General features: G+C 36.9%; 1 protein-coding gene and 2 pseudogenes across 5 annotated transcripts in view; 1 reads left to right on the top strand and 2 right to left on the bottom strand.

Annotated features, from left to right (window-relative positions):
* The window catches only part of DYM (dymeclin), a 603,069-nt gene that overhangs the window by 157,318 nt on the left and 422,645 nt on the right, over positions 1-23,106 (bottom strand). For all 5 annotated transcript variants that reach the window (XM_077135504.1, XM_077135505.1, XM_077135503.1 and 2 more), the window contains one exon: positions 22,581-22,683. In XM_077135504.1, the coding sequence (XP_076991619.1) occupies positions 22,581-22,683 (103 nt within the window). The remainder of the gene's footprint in view (positions 1-22,580; positions 22,684-23,106) is intronic.
* On the bottom strand, positions 9,926-12,512 carry LOC143662089 (farnesyl pyrophosphate synthase pseudogene; annotated as a pseudogene).
* Positions 16,511-17,599, top strand: LOC143662092 (serine/threonine-protein phosphatase 2A catalytic subunit beta isoform pseudogene; annotated as a pseudogene).

Raw genomic sequence — 23,106 nt, 5'->3', positions numbered from 1 at the left:
CTCAGTCCCATTGTAAAAGCCATATCATTATACAATCATCTTTAAGAATCAAGGCTACTGGAATACGGCGCAACAGTTTCAGGTACTTCCCTCAGTCCTCCTCCATATTTTGATAGTTGTATTGTAGTTAGATTGTCAGAGATACAGCCTTTACATATTATACTGTACTCTCTCCTTTATGAATGTCATTAAGTATTTGTTCTACAATAAAAATACATTTAATGTTCACAACCAATCTTTATGTAAGTGTCTCTCCAATCACAGTGAGTATATACAACTCTTTCTCTACTAGGGATTGGCAATTTGGCCCACTGGCCTGTGGTCTGTTTGTACTTGGCCCTTGAGCAAAGAATTATGTTTACATTATAATGAGTTGTAAAATAAACAAACAAACTCAAAACAAAGAAGATATACAACAAAAGGAGCATGTGCCCCCCCCACATACCTTTTTAAATTTTTTGCAAGGAAATTTTCTTTATTGGAAGGGCTTCAAAATCATGTTTACACCAAAATAATTCACTGACACCCAGGAGAACAGAATGGAGAAGTTTAAGGATACTTATTTTCCTTCAACTTTAGTAGCAGAAGCTGAACCCACAATAATGAGAATTTACATGCTGTCTTAAGCAATAGGATGCTGAGGAGTCTGGCGCCTGATGCACACAAATTTTTTTTTTTTTGCATAGGCAGGCACCAGGAATTGAACCTGGGTCTCCAGCACGGCAGACAAGAATTCTGCCTGCTGAGCCACCATGGCCCACCCTGAACAGAACATCTGAAGTTCTCAAGTTGCTTCATCTTTTCACCTCTGAAACGACATTCCTGGAGTGACAATGCCAGACCCAGGAGAATGCTCTTCATCCGATTCCATACCTGCAGCCGTAAGAAGATAATAATTTAGGCTAGGCCCTCAGAGTCTACTACATCCACCATCAGCAGAGCCCGGCTCATCCACTCAATCTTCGGAACTGTGGCTCTGTCTGAGCCAAACATTGGGTCCACCAGCCATGCCTCCAGGTGAAACACCAGCAGGCCTTACAGTTCCTCGATGGGAAACCACCACGTTCGGACGCAAATCCATGACACCGGGAATGGTGACCTAAGCAGGAAGCTCTGGGATGTGGCCGGCACCTGTTTGCCACCCTGGGCCTCGCAGGGCAGGTCCCAGCAGCTCCAGCATCATCTACCATGCTGAGAACAATGTGGCCCTCACAGGACTCTAGACCCCCAGCCTTTGCTGATCACTGCTTTAGTAGAGCCCTCAGAAAGAGAACAATATTCTCTCAGTTGCTGAATGTTCATGAGGTTGTCTGTGCTGTTATACTTGCAAGTCAGTTTGTCTGAAGATACAAAATCCTAGGGTCATATTTTCTTTCCTTGAGTGTGTTAAATGTATTATCCCATTTTCTTCCAGCATTAAGTAAGTACAGTTGTCAAAACATCTATTGATAATTTGACTTTTTCCCCTTAAAAGTGATCTGTTGTTTTTGCCTGGATACTGCTAATTTTTTTCCCTTTATCTTTATAGCTCTGCAATTTCACTAAAATAAGTCTTGGTAGTTGGATACTGCTAATTTCGCCCCCCCTTTATCTTTATAGCTCTGCAATTGCACTAAAATAAGTCGTGGTAGTTGCTGTCTTAGTTGATTTTCTAAGCTATGCAGTATGCCCTCTCAACATGTAGCTTCAAATCTTTTTTTCTCCTTCTTAATTTCAACATGTTTTCTTGAAGTACAGTGGTTTAGTTTTTTCCCCTCTTCTTCTGGGACTATTTTACAGATGTTGGATCTTTACCTATCTTCTTTAGTCACTTTCAAATCTTTTTTCTTTCTTTCTTTACTTCTTATTGCTTTCAATTTTCCCCTACTCTTCACCTATTTCACCATTATATCTTTGTGTTTATTTACTACATCTTTTTAATTAGTCTATATTTCTGAAATGAGCTTTTCTTTTATTTCTCATTTTATTTAGAAATAAAATATATTCATTTCTGAGTTTTTGTAATTCTGATTTATGTTGTTCTTTGGTAAATTATATCACTGTCTTAATTTCTTTTGGCTTGTTTTGAATTTCTGAATGCTTTGCGGTGAGGGTCACATTTCATTCTTTTCCATTGAACATCCCATTATTGTGGCATTATTTGTTGATTTTGGGGGGGCATGGGAATTGAACTCATGTCTCCCACATGGCAGGCAAGAATTCTACCACTGAACTATCCATGAAGTATCATTTTATGGTCTTCATCTGTTTTGCGGGTACGTCTTTCTGGCATGCTTTTATAGTACCTAGGAACATTATTCTTCTCTGTATTGCCTTTTTTTTTGTTTTTTTTACATCTTTGCAGTGGATTGACTGTTATTCTTCTCTTTCGCTCATTTTTAATGGAGTTCATTTTTCTAAATTTTTGTAGTAAGGGAGGGATGGGTCAAAACAGCACTTTCTAGTTCTAGGTCTCTATAGCTGCCTTTTTTGTGTTTTTTTTTTAAGTGTTTATAAATATGGCTATGTACTTTCTAGGCTCAGCTAGCTCTCTTCTCCAACCTCACATTTATTTGAACTTTCTTTTTTCTTTGCTTATTGTCCCTGATCTACTCAGTCTGGATTCTATTCCTAGTAGTTTCACCTCTATGTAGGGCTTGGTCTCAGAAGAGAGCTTAAGCTGTTTAGCTTTAAGCATTCATAGTACCCAGAAGGCCAAAGCCCCTTCAGATCTCACAGCAGACTCCGTATATTCATGTGAATTGGGGTATGTAAAACCCTTCCTAATTTCAGCTGCTTTTCTCAAACTGCATGTACTTGCCAACAAGTCCCTTTTGGTGACTATGGGGGTTCTCCTAATCTCAGATGCCTCAGATGTTCTACTGCTTCCTCTGGTTACTCTGGCACAGGTATTATCGGGGCCTTGCAACTCTTAGTAGTTTGTACCTACCATCTTGTATTTTGGGTTTCACATAGCTACCTATCTAGTTTTGTTACAGCTATTGTGAATGCTTGGTGATATTTTCTATTTGCTGTTTTCAAGGGGAAATTTAAAGGGCCACTTCAGGAAATTTTGTAACTATAAAGACGGGTCCATCGTCCAAGAATTTTCATCCCAAAACTTATACACCTGATCAGTCAGTATGCTGAGTGATTGGGAGTATAAGTTTTCTCCTGACTCTCAGTTAAAAGCCCTTGTATTCTATGAGACCCAGATAAAAACACTCAAAACTTTTATGATGGCTTCTCAAAGGAGCCTTTTTTTTTTTTATAACACTCTATAAACCATAAGTTGACATTTATCTATTAATACAATCTCTCTGTTAGTGATATCTACAAACATCTGTCTGAAAGCCTTAAAGATGGGATCTACATCATCATTCTGTATTTCTTCTAAACTTCTTTATTCACACAGGCTCCCTACTATTGTACAACTCCAGCACACAGCACCATAATGTATTCTAGGCTGTGCTTCAGGGGAAATCATTCATTCAGAATAACAATGTGAATGGGATCTCCTAAAGCTGTGCACTGGACCAATCTATACAAATCTCTCTCATTACATCCAGTGTATCCTCATGGAAGTGAAGGAATCAGAGACTGTCGAAGCTAAAGAAACCACACAGAGAATCTCTTGCCTTAGTTTTTTTTTTTTTTTTTTTTTAAAGGAAAGACAGAGAGAAGGAAGGAAGGATAGAAGGAAGGAAGGAAGGAAGAAAGGGAAACATCTTTAAACATTTTCTTGTTTTATTGTATTCTGTTTCTCCGTTTTTGTTACATGGGCTGGGGCCGGGAATCGAACCGAGGTCCTCCGGCATAGCAGGCAAGCACTTTGCCCGCTGAGCCACCGCGGCCCGCCCTCTTGCCTTAGTTTTTAAGGGCTGCTGTTACAAAGTACCACAAATTGGGTGGCTTAAAACAACAGAAATTTATCTCTCATAGTTCTAAAGGCTGGAAGTTTGAATGAAGGTGTCAACAGGACTATCCTTCCTCTGAAGTCTGTAGGATTCTGGTGGTGGCCTGTCAGCCATAACTCAATCTCTGCCTCCATTGGGCCACCTTGGAGGTTAAGTAATAACATCTTCAAAAATCCTATTTCCAAACAGAATCACATTCACAAGACCAGGGGTTTAGGATTTGAACATATCTTTTTGAGAACATAACTCAACCTATAATATCTATAACACCTACTTTAAAATACATTTACATAATATCTGTAACACCTAATTTAAAATACATTTTAAAGACAAAGCAACCAAGAGCCAGAATGGCAAAATAAGACCAAGCTCACAACAAATTATAGGTAGGTCAAAAACAGAACTTGGGTCTACTGAGTTTCAGGGTTTGCGCAAAGCAAAACTTTTCTAGGTCCTTCCTCAGTGAGCATTTGTTCAAGATAATTATAAATACGATTTAGCTGATCCCTTTTCCAGCCACAATACTTCATTAGGGCTCCTTGGAGCTCCCGCCTCAAGACTTGTGTACTCCCTCTTTCATCTTATTGAAACACACTTCCCTAAATGGCTCATTCCATTGCCTTCAAGTCTTTGCTCAAATGTCACCTTCTCTACAAGGCAAACATTCCACTGATCATTGATTTACATTGCTATCTTTCCTATAACCAACACTCCTGATCCCTTTATCCTGTTTTATTTTCTCATGGACCTTATCTTCCGAATGAATGAATTTCATTTGTTTATTCATCCAGCCTACATCCACCCAGTCAATCATATATCTCCTTTTATTAGAATCCCAGCTTCACAAGACTAGAGGTTTTTATCTTCACTGTTTCTTTCCAGGTCAGAGAATAGCACCTAGAACATAGTAGGTGCTCACTAAATATTTGTTGAATGAAAAAATAAGGAATTTTAAGCGCCATTATGGAAAATTTTTATGTATGGTGTACTATCCTTCATAACTGCTATTAATTATCAACCTAGGCAATATCATCAGTAATTATATGGTGTATTCACATAAGGTATGGAATTGATTGATGAGCTATTTCACATATAGTTTAAAGCACGGTTAATAATGAAACAAAAGTTACTCATTCTAATTTGAATTCATATAGGTGACTCAAATGCATGAAAATAAAAATGCCTGTCCTATTAATTATTAAACAAATATGTTAAATAATTTCATTTCTGAGGTATTAAGTACATTTAAGGACTAAACTTTTAGTCTTTAAATGTCAGCTATCAAAAAATAATTGTTCCCCACTCTCATCAATGGACAGAACATCTAGACAGAGGATCAATAAAGAAATAGAGAATCTGAATATTACTATAAAGGAGCTAGACTTAACAGACATTTATAGGACATTACATCCCACAACAGCAGGATACACCTTTTTCTCAAGTGCTCATGGATCATTCTCAAAGATAGACCATATGCTGGGTCACAAAGCAAGTCTTAACAAATTTAAAAAGATTGAAATCATACACAACACTTTCTCGGATCATAAAGGAATGAAGGTGGAAATCAATAATAGGCGGAATGCCAGAAAATTCACAAATACCTGGAGGCTCAACAACACACTCTTAAACAACGAGTGGGTCAAAGAAGAAATTGCAAGAGAAATTAGTAAATACCTCGAGGCAAATGAAAATGAAAACACAACATATCAAAACTTATGGGATGCAGCAAAGGCAGTGCTAAGAGGGAAACTTATTGCCCTAAATGCCTATATCAGAAAAGAAGAAAAGGCAAAAATGCAGGAATTAACTGTTCAATTGGAAGAACTGGAGAAAGAACAGCAAACTAATCCCAAAGCAAGCAAAAGGAAAGAAATAACAAAGATCAGAGCAGAAATAAATGAAATTGAAAATATGAAAAAATAATTGTTTTGTTGCATAACAAATACATTAAGATGATCAGTACACTCCAATCATGGAATGGCCTCTAAAAATTGTCAAAGCACAAATTAACTTGCCTTTCTAGCTCTAAAAGAATGCCATTTCCTATGAGTGAGGTGTCCAAATTCATATATCAGAAACTCAAATAATTTACAAATAAATTAAAAAACAATTTAGGGCTTAACTTTATCTAGTGTTGATTGAATCTTCTAACAATATCTTAACTCTAGATAAACTCTGATGCTTTTCATATTTATTTTCTACATTTATAAAGTGACCCATAATTATTCCTGTAAGGGTTCTACTTTTAAGAATTTTTCAGAGATCCACGGAATTTCCAGAAAAATAGGCAAAGCCGAATTCTTAAATATAATTTGTTTTCAAAAATTAAATCAACTAAGGAAAGAGCTGAATATGTTCATTCATACAATGAGTAAGATTACTGTTTTTTGGGGGTCTTATTTGGTGAAACTAAAATAAAGTACCATTTATAAAACATTTGCAGCTTTGACTATAATCAACTGTAATAATAAGATACCAGCTCAAAGAAATTCTTTTCATTTAAACCTCTTTTGTAATACTGCTTTTTAATAACCCTCATAATGGCCGAATTAAAGGACCCCAACTGAAATCATTCATCCCACATAAAACAAACATTGCCTTTTCTTCTTAGCTTTGTTTCACAAGCTATATTATTTCCAGATGATGCTTGAGGGGACTATGGTTTTAAGAATTAGATGTTTAAATAGACAGCTGCTTTCTATTTGCCATGTAAATCAAGGATAAATCAAAGAAAATTCCAAAAAGTAGACTTCTTTTCTTCCTATTAGGAACTTCAAACTCAGGCAGAAAGGGAGAAAGAGAGGGAAAAACTATCAAAATGTTAGCAAACAGAAAATGAATATAAGAGTTTCTTAAATAAATGAAAGGAAATTTGGAGACATCTCAGGAAAAGGTTTTTGTTTTATTTTAGAGAAGTTGTAGGTTTACAAAAAAAAATGCATAAAATACAGGGTTTCCATATACCACCTTATTATAAACACCTTACATTGGTGTGGTACATTTGTTACAACTGATGAAAGCACATTTTAATAATTGTACTATTAGTTCTAGTTCACGGTTTAACTTAGGGTCCAACGTGTTGTGCAGTTCCTTGGAATTTTTAAAGTAATTTTTAGTCTAGTAATGCATATACAATTTAACGTTTCCTCCTTTGACCACATTCAAATATGTAATTCAGTGCTGTTAATTACATTTACAATGTTGTGCTGCCATCACTATCATTCACCAAAATGTTCCTATTGTCCTAAATAGAAACACTGTATACTTTAAAGTCTTAATGCCCTATCCCCTCCCTGTACTTTGGTAAACTGTATACTAGATTCTGACTTTATGAGTTTGCTTATTCTAATTATTTCATATCAGTGAGATTATACAATATTTGTCTTTTTGTCTAGTTTATTTCACTCAACGTGATGACTTTGAGGTAAGAAAGGAGTTTTTATATTAGCTTTGCACAGCAGGAGGTAAGATTTTTTTTTACTGGTATAGGAAGGGGAGGAAAAAAAGAAGCTGGATCACTTTATTTTTTAAACAAATTTGGCACATATTACTATTGAATTTAATATGCATGGCTTATTTTTTCTGTACTTTAAACTTGACTTGAAATTTAAATTAATCACTGCCAGATTTCAATGCAAATACATCCTATTTCCTTGTTTAAGCCAGGAAAAGATCATAAAAGTTTTAAAGTATTTTTAATAATAATTTAAAAACATCTTTAAAAAGATTATTCTACCGTACAATGTATGAAGGGACAGAACAAACTTACCCTCCAAAAATAAGAAAAGGCAATATTCTTGCCCTCAAATAAGATGTGCTTTTTAAGAATGAATGGAATTTTTGAAAACAAAAATGAGAGCATAGTCCGCCAACTAAATATTGTCCTTTGGATTGTTCATCTTGAAAAATACTGGCATTTCTCAGAACATTTTTGGAACTCCAAGTTCAGAAGTGTTTCTAAAGCCAAGTTATAACACAAATTATTATGTTAAAGTCAGGCCTGGTTTTTAATTAGGAAAAAAGGTGTGTGTCGGGGGTGGAGCTTACTCATTTTCTACAGGCTTTATTTAATTTGAATTTTAAAATTAATTGTACTAACAAAGAAATTTCTTGGAACTTAATCAGTGTGGGACTTGGGATCTATTCAAGTTCAAAGCAATTGTTCTAGAAATGTTCTCCTACCTATTTACAGGATTTGGTTCTGACTTTTTACACTAGTGTCTTCTTTATGAAAGTAACTATAAAGACCTTAATCCAAATTGAATGATCCTACTTGGAAAAAATTATTGATTCCAAGGCCAGGGAAAGGAAAATACAAGATGATCTGGAACATATCACTCTCATCGCCCCACTCCTACCCCACACACATACACACAAAAAGGACAGGGGCATATTTAAAGGGCTGAGAATCTAACCTGAAAGAGTTCCCAATAGACAACTTCAACAACAAAATAAATAATGGTAGTGGATTAGAACACAGAGGATAAGATAAATATCTACGAGTCCATATGATATAAATAAATAAACTGTATACATAAGTACATTGGTGGAGAAGTGGCAACGCTTTGTAGAATTATAATTTTAAAATGTAGAAGGAATGTGAAAAATAGAAAATCATCATCAGAACACCACCGTAACTGCTGATTCACCAACAGATGCTAAAATTTATGGGAAAATTTTTAAGTAGAAACAGGAAATTTGCATAGTATTCTCCCAAGTTTACAGTGGAGCATTTTGGCAGCAGACATCACCTTAGGCAAGTGTTCAGGGCAAACATCAATAGTTATAGATACTCACGCCTCTATTCCCTACTATCATTCACTAAGAAGTGCACACCTCTCTGTAGATCCTCCCCCAAAATGCCTAACCCCAATTTAATCATCAGAAAACACCACACAAACCCAATTTGAAGGATGTTCTACAAAATAACTGAACAGGAGTCTTCAAAGGTGTCAAGGTGAAAGACAAGGAAAGACTAAGGAGACATGACACGCAACGTATGATTTTGGATTAGATCCTAGAAAAGAACTAAGGCATTAGTGGAAAAACTGGTAAAATCCGAGTGAGACTTGTATTTAATTACCAGGGTTAATTTCTTAGCTTTGATAAAAGGTTCTAGAACATTTGATAAATGTTCTAAGATAGTATTAGTGAGATGGAAAGCTGAGTTAAGAACATATGGAAATTTTTAAAAGCTCTTCTGTATGTCTAAAATAATCTCAAAAATAAAAAAAGAAGAAAGAAAGAAGATTAGTTATGCGCCCACTTGAAAAAAGTTCAAGGTCTGTACTTATAAAGAAGAGTACAAGGTGAAAAGTACAAGTTCTCCTTTCTCTTCTCTTGAGGTCCTTCTGTCTGTTTCCCCAGAAGTAGCTACTGTTTCATAGGTTCTTGTGCATTATTTCAGAAAAATGTAATGCATATTTTCAAGCATACATGTACATATAACTTATACATTATATACATATCGTATTAAACCTAACTTTTAAAAAATTGATTTATATATTATGGATATCTTTTCATGTTAGCCCATGTGGATTGAATTTATAACTTACCTAATTAGTTCCCTATTAATAGTTATTTTGCTTATTTCTGGTTTTTTTGCTCTTAAATAAGGCTAAAAATACATATATCATTTTGTAATTGCAAATCGAATCGACTTTGGCAGTTTCTAAGATCAAATCACTGTTCGAGACACTTATTTTCCCTTCCTGAAAATATTAATTTTTTTAAAGTATAAAATTAATTTTTTGCATTTCTCCATTATGTGCCATAATGCCAGCTGTGCTGATATCTGTCTGCTATCACACTTATCAAAATAGTTCTTTTTATCCCAGTGCTTCAAGCACTATTTTTTTAACCAGATTCATTGAGATATAATTCACATATCATATTATTCACCCATTTTAAAGACTCCAATTGAATGTTTTTTAGTATATTCAAAGAATTATGCAATCATCACCACAATCTAATTTTAGAATATTTTCATCACCCCCAAAAGAAACCCTATGCCCCAAAGCAATCACTCCCCATCCTGTTATACACCACCAGCCCTAGGCACCTTTCTAGATAAAAATTGCCTATTCTGGAAATTTCATATAAATGGAATCATGCAATATTTGGCCTTTTGTGACTGGCTTCTTTCACTTAGAATAATGTTTTCAAGGACCATCCATATTGAAGTATGTATCGGTACTTCATTTCTTTATATTGTTAAATAATACTCCATGATACAGATATACCATATTTTATGTATCCGTTTATGTGTTAATGGGCATTTGGGTTGTTTCCATTTTTTGGCTATTATGAGTAATGTTGCCATGAACATTCAAATGCTTGTGTGGACATAGGTTGAGAAACTTTTTTTTGGGTATATAGCTAGGTGTGGCATTACTGGATCATGTGGTAATCCTAATGTTTAACTTTTTAAGGAACTAGCAAACTGTTTTCCAAAGCAGCTGCTCTATTTTACATCCCCACCAGCAGTGTGTAAGGGTTTTAATTTCTCCATACCTTCAACGACACTTGTTCTTATCTGCCTTTTTGATTATAGCCAACTTAGTGGATGGTATCTCATTATAGCTTTGATTTGTATTTCTCAAATGGCTAAAAATGTTGAGTGTCCTTTCATGTGCTTATTGGTAATGCGTAAGTCTTCTTTGAAGAAATGTCTATTCAGACCATTTGCCCATTTTTAAAAATGCAGTAAAAGCTTTATAGCTTACTTTTATCACCATCCAGTAGGATGATTCAGAGGCCCAGGCCCAGCCATTCTCTGGCACTGTGGAGACCCCCACAGGATCCTCTGCATCCAGCCAGCAGAAGATAAGGGGAGAGAAGTACGGAAAATGGCTCAGTGGTGATAGCACTTCCACCCACATTCTGCTAGCTGAAGTCATGTGCCTCCATCTAGATGTGAGGAGGTTGGAAAACGTTGTTTAGCTATGTGTCTGGGAAGAGGAAATGGATTTGGTGAGCATCTGGCCAGTCTCTGCCCTACCCAAAGTCCAGCAGGGTGCCTGGCACACGTGTGGGTAAGTGACTAGAGGAAAGGGGACTTGCCAAGGTGACCTATTGCTCTGATACAGGTGTTCACTCTGGTCTGGCTCATCTCTGCACTCTAGGACATGCCCAGGCCCGGCAATCGCAAGGTATCATATTAGGAAATGGCGGCCCATTTGGAAGTTCAGCCCATTTGGCATCTACCTTCCAATGACCACTACCTAAATGTTTCCCAGAGGATGAGAAACCCCTCTGAGGTTGCTGCTCAGCTGTGATCGGTTAACGGTGGCTGTTGTTACTTTCTAATCTCCATTTCCTGATGTCATATATTTTCTCCTCCTACAGGAAGCCCCGCCTGTCACCAGAGGGCATGAGACGTTCCATCCTCTGAACTAAAACCTGTAGCCCCAGAACACTTCTCCCATGTATGGGCAGCACAGAATAATCGTAACAGCTGATACCTTAAACACTATGTGCCAAAGGTCCTACCTGCCCTCGTTCATTTAATTCTCACAACCACCTCAGGTGACAGATTCTACTGTTACTCTCATTTTACTCACAAGAAAACTGAGGTATAGAGAAGCAAAATGACCTACCTAAGGTCACCAAGCTCATAATTATAGAACCAAGTTTCAAATTATAACATTTATCCATTTTTAAACTGGGACATCTTTTTTATAGAGTCGTTTTAAGAGTCCTTTATATATTGTGGATGTTAAACACTTATCAGACAAATGATTTGCAAATATTTTCTCCCATTCTGTGGTTCTTTTTTTCACTTCCTTGAGGGTACCCTTTGAAACACAAAATATTAAAAAAATTTTTTGGACAATTTATTAAGAACCTCCCCTCCCCGCCCTCACAGTCTCTGGGTCACTTTTTCCACTGGTAGATCTGTGTGCCAGCCCCAAGAAGACAGTTGGGGGCAGGGGCTCAGAGCACGGCTCAAGGAGCCCCAGTAGGCGGATGTTAATTGTCTTCTTCGTACTGCGTAAAGACAGCTGTCAGCTCCAGCTCCTCCTACAGCACCTTCACCGGGGCCACCTTCTCAGCCTCCTTCTGCCTCTAATTCTCCTGTATTATCTGGCACTGTTCTGGAGAGGCCTGTTGCAGACACTGAACCACCAGCCAGCTGCACTTGTTGTCTTGGATGTCAGTGTCAGCCTTGCCAGTCACACTGGGGTCCCCCAAAAGGTCAAGGTAATCATCCTGAACCTGAACGAACTCTCCCATCTCCAGAAGGATCTTCTTGGTATTGGCATGTTCCTTCTTCCCATCCATGCCCACCACATGCATGACTGCAGCTACAGGAAGGTAAAGGAGTAGAAAGCTGTCTTGTACTTGACAATGGATTTGTACCTCTTTTCAGTGACTGAGAAGATCCACATTGCCCTCGTGGGCTGTGATGAGGTCCAGAGTCTGCTTGATCTCAGTCTGACTGGAAATCTGCAGGAACAGCTTAATCAGATTCAGATAATAAGGCTGCTCCTGGAAGAACTTAAGCAAATGGTAGATACATGCTTCTAGCAACATGGCATCACTAATGGCATCTGAACCTATGCCTGGCTTCTGATACCAGCAGGGCTGCCCCCGTCAGGTGAAGGATGAATCCATTATGTTGTGCAACACCAGGAGAAAAGCTTAGAACAGTTCCATACACCAGCCCAGTCAGGGCCCACTGGAGACTATCAGTATCCTGCTTCTTTGGCTTCTCCAGCTCCTGGAAAACTGCCAGCACCATCTTGCCTCCAATGGTATTATTCTCTAGGATCTCCCTGAACTAGGGAATAGTATCTCCTGTCTCTGAGTATCCCATTTCATCCTCAATTAGCACCTTGAGAATCTGGGAGAAGCGCTGGATGAAATTCGGCTTTTCTTGGATATAAATATCAGATTTCTTGTCTCTATTTCTTCTGAGGGAGGAGGAGCAAAATACTTTGTTCCTTGATGCTGGTTCTTGATTGGTCAGAAAGTTTTAATTTTGATGATATCCAATTTTTATCTATATTTTTCTTTTGTAGTGTTTTTGGTGACATCGAAGAAGTGCCGCCTAACTCAAAGTCATAATGATTTGCTCCTACATTTTCTTCTAAGAGTGTTATAGTTTTTACTTACCTTGTAAGTTTATAGTTTTAATTGATAGTTTAGCTTACAGTGTTAACTTTTACATTTAGGTCTGTGTTCCATTTTGAGTTAACATTTGTTCATGGTGTGAGGAAGGGGTGACAAGCAATTCTTGAGCATCTGTTATGTGTCAGACCCTGTGCAGGACATGAGGAACCCAGGGGCGATGATGCCCTATCATTTTTTTTCACTTGTATTCCATTTTCAAGAAGCATAATCTCTGGAATACTTTTTTTTTTCCTTTATCCACTATTTTAATACCAAAAATACACCAAACAAATGCAAACATTCTTATTTTGATCATTCCATTCTATGTATATAATCAGTAATTCACAATATCATCACATAGTTGTATATTCATCATCATGATCATTTCTTGGAACATTTGCATCTATTCAGAAAAAGAAATAAAACGAAAACAGAAAAAAAATTGTACATACCATACCCCTTACCCTTCCTTTTCATTGATCACTAGCATTTCAAACTAAATTTATTTTAACATTTGTTCCCCCCTATTATTTATTTTTATTCCATATGTTCTACTCGTCTGTTGACAAGGTAGATAAAAGGAGCATCAGACACAAGGTTTTCACAATCACACAGTCACACTGTGAAAGCTATATCATTATACAATCATCTCCAAGAAACATGGCTACTGGAACACAGCTCTACATTTTCAGGCAGTTCCCTCCAGCCTCTCCATTACATCTTGGATAATAAGATTATATCAACTTAATGCATAAGAATAACCTCCAGGGTAACCTCTTGACTGTTGGGAATCTCTCAACCACTGACACTTTGTTTCATTTCACTCTTCCCCTTTTGGTCAAGAAAGTTTTCTCAATCCCTTGATGCTCTGTTTCAGCTCATTCTAGGTTTTTTCTCAATTCCTTGATGCTGAGCCTCAGCTCACTCTAGGATCTCTGTCCCATGTTGCCAGGAAGGTCCACACCTCTGGGAGCCATGTCCCACATAGACAGGGGGAGAGTGGTGAGATTGCTTGTTGTGTTGGCTGGAAAGAGAGGCCACATCTGAGCAACAGAAGAGGCACTCTTGGGGGTGACTCTTAGGCCTAAATTTTAAGTAGACTTGACCTATCCTTTGTGGGGTTAAGTTTCAAATGAACAACCCCCAAGACTGGGGGCTCAGCCTATAGCTTTGGTTGTCCACACTGCTAGTGAGAATATCAAGAATTCAACTTGGGGAAGTAGAATTTCTCCCCGTTCTCACCATTCCCCAAAGGGGGCTTTGCAAGTACTTTTCCACCCACTGATCGAATCACTCTGGGATTCATCGGGGCATCACTCTGGACAAACCAACAAAATCTCATGTCCTACCTGAGATTCCAAGTATTTATGGTGTTCAATTAAACTATCTACATAAGTTATGTTAGGAAATGCACTAGTCAAAATATAAATTTTTTAACAAATAAACATTTTTTGCTTTAGTCTCACATATAAGGTGACATTTTAAAATATTAATTACCATCTATTTTCAGCACCCTGCAATAATTACATTCCTTTGTTCTTCCTCACGCAAAAACATATTTAAAATTTGTACATTTAGTCACTATTATTATACACTCTAGGCATTCCTAGATTATACCATCTCAATCTTTAACATCTATCTTTCTTTCTGATTTTATTTATGTCCCCAGCCCTCCTCCCTCTACCATTCTCACATGCAGCTTCATTCAGTGTTTTAACCTAATTGTATTACAGTTAGGCAGTATTGTGCTGTCCATTTCTGAGTTTTTATATTCAGTCCTATTGCACAGTCTGTATCCCTTCAGCTCCAATTACCCAATATCTTACCCTATTTCTATCTCCTGATGGTCTCTGTTACCAATGAAATATTCCAAGGTTATTTACTAATGTCAGTTCATATCAGTAAGACTATACAGTATTTGTCCTTTTGTTTCTGGCTAATCTCACTCAGCATAATGTCCTGGAATGCTTTTACTCTTCATCTCTCCTTTTCAAAATACCATCCAGTTCAGATTTCAACTCTTTCCAATGAAGACTTCCACGACCCATCCCTATATTGCCAAAATGTTTTCTCCCTCCTCTGACATCCCACACGGTTGATTCTAGCTCTGTTACAGAATTTGTAATATGTTGTTTCAATCATGGAATTTTATACTAGTGTCTTAGATTCCTTGCAGGTAGGGACTATGCTTTATTCATCTTTACCTTCCATAGCATGTGAATAATTCCAAAACAATATTCTAATTAATATCATCATCACTGAAACAAATGTATATAAATGCATATATGGTCATCACCCAAAAGTAAATGCTTTAAAGGTGACATAGGATTTAAAAATCATAGTTTTAACAGTGACAACCTTCACAGTTTCAAACTTCTTGGTTATGACAGCATTTCTAAAATAGTTGTTCACATGTTACGTGAATTTTAAGTTCTCTATCTTGGCCTTTAATTCCTCTGGAAAAATCTCTAAAGACAGTTGCAGAAAGAACTAATTCTGCAAAAACACCAAAGTGTATTCTATATGTGTGTTTTGTATGTATTTGTGTCTATGTGCATGTGAGAGAAGGGGAATTTTAACACTAGATCAATAAAGGCACCAACATTACACAAAATGAATAGCTGAAGAATTTTCAATATTACCTATCCATCTACTATGGAGTCAAAGGAATTTGCAATTTGAGTTAAAGCATAAATACATTAACAAGGAATCTTAAAAGGAGAAGGACCTAAAAAGGAATGGGGCGGGGTGGGAGGGGGAATGAAAAAATACCTGAATTAAAATATTCTCTTCATTTGGAATCAGCTCAGAACTGTAACACAGTTTTGAAAAAACTAAATATCTAACCACAGATGTAAAACTTATAAATAAGAGCTAAAAGATTATTAGTAAGAGCTATCTATTCAAAATTGTGACTCAATATATTCCAGAGTGATCAATTATCTTAGGCTTACTTAGAGAATAATGATAAATGATCATGATTTAATAAAAATAAGTTTCAAATAGATGACTTTTGTTCTTTGGACAATTTAAGATAGCAAACTATTAGATTAAGTAGAGGTTGAACAACCTGCTTCAATTAAACTGAAGTAAAAGAAAAAAAATGCCATTATTTCTCAGTTTGTAAGCTGCCAGAATGTGATATACCAGAAACAGAACGGCTTTTAAAAGGGGGAATTTATTAAGTTGCAAGTTTACAGTTCTAAAGCTGTGAAAATATCCAAATTAAAGCAAGACTATAGAAATATCCAGTCTAAGACATCCAGGGAAAGATACCTTGGTTCAAGAAGGCTAGAGAGCGCGAGGCCGGGCTGGGAAGGGCAGGCCAAGGTCCCGAGGCCGCGCGCACGGAGCCGCCCGCTGGACTTGGGCGGGGTGCGGGGGCCAGGGCCGCCCTCCCCGGCTCCTTCCTCTCCCGCCGGGAGCTGGCAGCGGCTGCGGTGGTGGGAGAGGGGAGAGGGGAGCGGCGCTCGGCCGGGGCGGGGGCGGGAAGGGGGGAGGGAGGCGGCGGGGAAGGGGAGCGGGCCGCCATGGAAGACAAGGCGTTCACCAAGGAGCTGGACCAGTGGGTCGAGCAGCTGAACGAATGTAAACAGCTGAACGAGAACCAAGCGCGGACCCTGTGTGAAAAGGCTAAGGAAATTTTAACAAAAGAATCAAATGTGCAACAGGTTCATTGTCCTGTTACCGTCTGTGGAGATGTTCATGGTCAATTTCATGATCTTATGGAGCTCTTTAGAATTGGTGGGAAATCACCAGATACAAATTATCTATTCATGGGTGACTATGTTGACAGAGGTTATTATTCTGTGGAGACTGTGACTCTTCCTGTGGCATTAAAGGTGCGTTATCCAGAACGCATTACAATATTGAGAGGAAACCATGAAAGCCGACAAATTACCCAAGTATATGGCTTTTATGATGAATGTCTGCGAAAGTATGGAAACGCCAATGTTTGGAAATATTTCACAGCTCTATTTGATTATCTTCCGCTTACAGCTTTAGTAGATGGACAGATATTCTGCCTCCATGGTGGCTTCTCTCCGTCCATAGATACACTGGATCATATAAGAGCCCTGGATCGTTTACAAGAAGTTCCACATGAGGGCCCAATGTGTGATTTGTTGTGGTTAGATCCAGATGATCGTGGTGGATGGGGGATTTCTCCATGTGGTGCTGGCTACACTTTTGGACAAGACATTTCTGAAACGTTTAGCCATGCCAATGGTCTCACACTGGTTTCTCGTGCCCACCAACTTGTAATGGAGGGATACAATTGGTGTCATGATTGGAATGTGGTTACTATCTTCAGTGCATCCAATTATTGTTACCGTTGTGGGAATCAGGCTGCTATCATGGAGTTAGATGACACTTTAAAATATTCCTTCCTTCAGTTTGACCCAGCATCTCGCCATGGAGAGCCTCATGTCACCCGGTGCACCCCAGACTACTTCCTATAACTTGTTCTTCAGAAAACCTGCCTTTGTATGTGGAAGTATACCTGGCTTTTTAAAATATATATTTAAAAACAAATTAAAAAGCAACAGTAATCTATGTGTTTCTGTAACAAATTGGGATCTAGCTTGGCATTAAACCGACATCATGGACCAAAATGTGCCATACTAATGATGAGCATTTAGCACAATTGGAGACTGAAATTCAGTACTACACTATGTTCTAGATCAGTCAGTCTTAACAGTTTGTCTGCTCTGTTTGTAGTAGCCATTTTTTTCTGGACTATTCAAACAAAAAGGGTAACTAACTCCTTTCTCTCCTTTTGCACTTATGTGAAAATTTTAGTTCTAGTGTTTAACTGGCATGGATTAATAGAGTTAGTATTTTATTTTTAAGGAAAATTCATACAAGCTAACTTCCATCTACTCCATCATCACCTTTATTTTATTGAAATGTATAATTAACTAAAGACAAGATTCTTCTTGGGAATATGTCGCCATAACATTTAAGGAGATTTCCCTTCATTTAAACTAAATTACTATTTTAAGTTGATCTGCATATTTCTGTCTATTTGTCATGACAGTGCTTGCATCCTATTTGGTGTACTGAGCAAATAAACTTTCCATTTTAAACAAACAAACAAAACAAAACAAAACAAAAAAAAAAGAAGGCTGGAAAGGCACATGGCAAACATGGTGATGTCTGCTAGCTTTTTCTCCAGTCTTCTTGTTTCATGAAGCTCCTCCCAGGGACATTTTCCTTCTTCATCTCCAAAGGTCTCTATGTGGGATCTCACAGTTCTCATGACTCGCTTGTGGCTCCCTCCACAATGTTTCTTCTTTTAAAGAACTCCAGTAAGCTAATCAAGACCCACCTGGAATGGGTGGAGTCGCATGTTCCTCTAATGAAAGGTTAATACCCTCAACTGGGCAGTCACAACTCCATAGAGATAATCTAATCAAGCCTCCAACCTATAGTGCTGAACAGGGATTAAAAGAAATGGCTGCCTCCACAAAATGGATCAGGATTAAAATATGGTTTTTCTAGGGCACATAATCCTTTCAAACTAGCACACCTCTTGACTATGAAAATTAAATTACTTAAAGATCCCACACATATTAATACAGGATTAAATTTAATCATTTAGCTTAAAAAAGCCTTGTGCACCACATGATAGAAACTATTTCCTTTTTGCCTGTGAAAATATTCAAACAATTCTAATTGTATGTTGCACAAACATGATTTAGCTATAAGAAGCTTTTTCAATTTAGGATGCAGGTGAGCTGAGCGGGACTCATCAATTAATTGATTAATATTTAGTCTACTTTTTTCCACTTAGATTATAAAGTACGTTTTCTCTCTATTACAGTCTCTCTAATGGGAAGAGAAGAAGAAACACAAAACAACCAATTATAGAATAAAGAGAAAAAGTTATGTATAAATTGTTCTTTCTGTGTGTGATGTAGGTATGTGTGCAATAGATTATATATACCAATGGTTTGCAAATGTTTTGGTCTTAAGACCCCTGTATATTCTTAAAAATCACTGACAACTTCAAAAAGTTATGTTTATGTGGATTATATATATTGGTACTTACCATATTAGAAATTAAAACAGAAAAAAATATAAATTACAAGAATACATAAGTACACATTCTATTAGCTGTCAGGACAATGATATCATCACTTATTATGTAGCTCTGGACATTTGTGAGAGCAGGAAAATGAAAAATAAGACTTCGAGAACCACTGAAATATGTATATATACAGGTTGGTAGCATAATACTTGCTTAGCAAGTGAGTGATAAACTCCTAGCTACTGTTTATATTTCTGTGGATTCTTTTAATCCTGGCTCCTTATTTTTGTCCAGGCTCTTTTTGACTTGTGCCTTTGCATTTATATTTAGAGTAAGACAGTTGGGTCAGATCTAGAGAAAGGTGAAAAATACTCTTTATGACCAAAGGGCAATATAATTTGTTTCCTATGGCTTCACCAAGAACAAAAGATTTTTCTTACTCCAAATAGTTGCTAAGATGAGTGCTGGAAATTAGAGAAATAAAGCTTATATGACATTGTGACAACATTATAATTTTTTAAAACCCATAGTTATAGCTTAAAAAGCAACTATAACTCATTTACTATCTTTGTCTCATTTTCTATACTCAGGCTCTGCTGTATAAGACCAAAGTTGTTTGAGAAGTTAATTCTTATTTTAAAAATATGATGAAAGATTCTCCTTTAATAACTTTCTCCTGTGCCTTTAAACATTGAATTAAATTTTATGAAACCCTGAAACAAAGAAAACAAAGTATAGCCAAGTCAACTAAACTTTATTTGCCTTCCTAAACACATTATTCCTCTGTACCGGCTGAAGAAGCATACCCTGTAGTGAGCACTCTCATGTGCTACAGAGGACTTGAGTGCAAATTTTGTTTTATTTCTCCTTAAGCAGCCAGGGAAGTGTCCTCATTATCTAGAACTTGGTGAAGGTTTCAGGTTTGCCCTGAGACATTCAGACAATATGGTTGTACTAAAGTACCAACCCCAATGCTCCTGTAACTTGCTATTTGCTTTTTATATTGCTACTCTACTGACGTGCTTATACAGTATAATGAGGATAAACATTTTCTTAATAAACTCAGAAACCTAGGTAGATGGAAAGTACTCTACATACTACAGTGAGAAGAAAAACATACTCTTATTTTTAAGCACTTATTCACTCTTTGCTAACATAATCCATTCAATCCTGAAGTGGAAAGTGTGCCTATGGGAACCCACTGCAGCATGAAGACCCATTTTCCATTTCCATCTTTTACAAACAAGTGGTTTAAAGCATTAAAAGGACTCAAAGACACAACTATAATTTCTGAGAAAGAAAAGGGGAGGAATATATTTTATTGTTCTAGTTAATGACCAATTTAAAAGAGAATAACAAAGAGAGCATGGTTTCAAATTCGCAAATCACATATTCATAGTCTTTTGAAAAACAGAAATGACCAATAAAACACAGAACTATTATGAAGGAAGAACATACTGCAGTGCTCACTTTTACTACTGTTTTCTTTAATCACTTTTCAGATCAGCGGCAGGAGGAATGATTCAAAGTAATCATCACTGCTACTGAATCAGTGATAACCACCTCTTCAACTAACTCTGAGAAAAGGCAGCAAAATTCAAGTTCATAATCTTGTTTGTAAAACATTGTGATTTGCAAAGTCTCAAACATACAAAGGTAAAATTAAGAAGTATGAATGATATATTCCAAATGGAATTTTTCCAGTACCTCTAGAAATAGATGCTCTAAGAATTTCGTTTGTGCTTGTGAAAATTTTATGAAAGAAGAAAACAGTCAATCAATAACTCTAAAAACCATAAAGTTCAAGAACATAATTAACATGTCTGCTACAAATTCAAACTTGGGCACTGTTCTTTTATTGACTGATCACCTCCATGATGGTAAAAATGTATTAAACATGACCCATTTTCTCTAAGAAATGTCAATTTTATAGAACTGTGAACAGGGAGAATGCTGTTCATGTACCCCCAGGATTACATGAATTTAATACACTTTTGAGGAATCAATGGCACAGGAATACCACATAAATCAAATGATAAATGTATATAAAAAACAAAACTTTACAGAGGAATCAAATTCATTTTGTTCTTATTCCCCACTGCCATCCTGGCCCCAACCAAGGTTTCCAAGGAGCAATTAGAAAGAAATTTTTTCTTAAAACAAGTCATGGTAAGTGTAGAATTAAGTGAGCTTTTATGCCAATTTTTTAAAAAGTTTAGAATATTCAACTAGCAGGAAAAGTCTTAAAAGATAAATTTTTTTAGAGAGAGAAGTTACTTAGAATCATTAACTTAATACTTTAATAGGATAACAGAACATACACACACACAAACACACACACATGCACGTGCTAAATAAAAGAGAAGAAAAATAGCTCCAGTCATGTTGTGGCTGCACACAGCTATCTTTGTTTATCAGCAACTGATATCCGGACTGGGTGTTGTTCCCACAGTCTCCTATCAGCAGAAAGATTTAGAAATTAAACAAAACACAGGAAACAAGCAAAACAACTCTCCAGCTGTCTGGTATGCATCATCACTTCAAAAAGAGAACTAAAAATTCTTTAATCAAGTTTCTAAGGATAAACCCACTAAGTTGTTGTCTGGTGACTTAGAAAAGTCCTTATTAGAACTTGATGAACTTCTTCTGTGTTTTATGACAAGATAATTTTTAGCATCCTCAGCTAGCTCATGTTCCAGAACATAAGAAATGTCACCTTGGCACTACCCAAAAGGGACTCATAATGCTTTCTCCTTCCTATCATTATATAATGCTCACCCTGTGCTGCTTCTAGTCTACTCAGTCCTCCTCCTCTGTGGTCAGAAAGAATGAGCTCTTCCTCTTAAAAGTGGATGAAACAAAAGCAACATGGTACTGCTGTTCTCTTTTGACCATGGCTGACTAGACTAGGGTGGCATACCATCTACAGCAGAGCCAATTACAGCAATTCAATTCTCTTTCCCAGGAAACGAGAATTAGAACTTTCAGACTCTGCTCAGTTGGTTAAAGGTACTGAACCCATAAGGACTCGTTATAGGGGGAAGGGGAAGAGCTGGGATTGCTATTTTAGATCCAAGTGAGCTGATGAGCAAAAAGAGAAACTTGGCCCACAGAAAGCAGCATAAGAACAAAACTGAAGCAGAAAGAAGGAAAGGCCAGAAACAAAATGGCCCCCAAAAAACAATATTCTTGAATCCAATGGCTTTTCATTTGAGGTTCTAGTTCTCTGTGAAATCCAGGTATACTTGTTTCTCTCAACTTCTGTGAGAAACCTTGGCATACTTCCTACAAAACTTCATCTTTTGTTTTGTGAAATTAGTTTGAGTGGGTTTTTGACTCAGAGGATAAAGGTTCTTAATTATTCACAACCATTGGTTTAGGGCTGATTTTCTTTAACTAGTTGTTAATAAGCATTTGAAAATTTTCCCTCAGTTTGAGACATGTCACTCCTTTATTCGAGTATTATAAGGTTTCTCAGGCATCAAGATTGCAGTCATATTTTGAGAGAGAGGGGTATTGTTATTGATCAGTTTACTTACATAATCTGGTAGAGGAACGTCATTGGAACTCAGTGAACCTCTCAAGGACTGTGTGGCTTGCTCCAGAACTTTGTTGTGTTTTTTAGACAGCAAAGAAAACAAACTGAAAAACAAACAAAAAACTCAATCATATTAAAAGAACTAAACGTCTTCTTTTCTATGCCTTAAATGGAATTATATAGTTCGACAGCATGGCAATTATTCTAAAATATAGTGCAAATGACCATGATTTTTTTTCATGCTTGTGTTAATAGCAGAATTAACGATAATCTATGTAACAAAAACATGGAGTGAGGAGGAGGATGTTTACATCGTAAGTGTTCTAAAGAAAATTTTTGACAGTTTTAAAAGTATGTTTAAAACATGGGAGAAACCTACAAAAGATTACTATAGTGGAATGAATTGCAGACAGATTTAGAAAATCTGGGTATGGACTGACTTTACGAATAATTCAGTATAATCTTTTACACATCACTTGTAATAGATCAAGCTTATTATATCTCAATTTTCTCATAAGTTTACTGCA

The sequence above is a fragment of the Tamandua tetradactyla genome, chromosome 18 (genome assembly GCF_023851605.1).
Source record: "Tamandua tetradactyla isolate mTamTet1 chromosome 18, mTamTet1.pri, whole genome shotgun sequence".
Lineage (NCBI taxonomy): Eukaryota > Metazoa > Chordata > Mammalia > Pilosa > Myrmecophagidae > Tamandua > Tamandua tetradactyla.
This window is presented reverse-complemented; position numbering and strand designations above follow the sequence as displayed.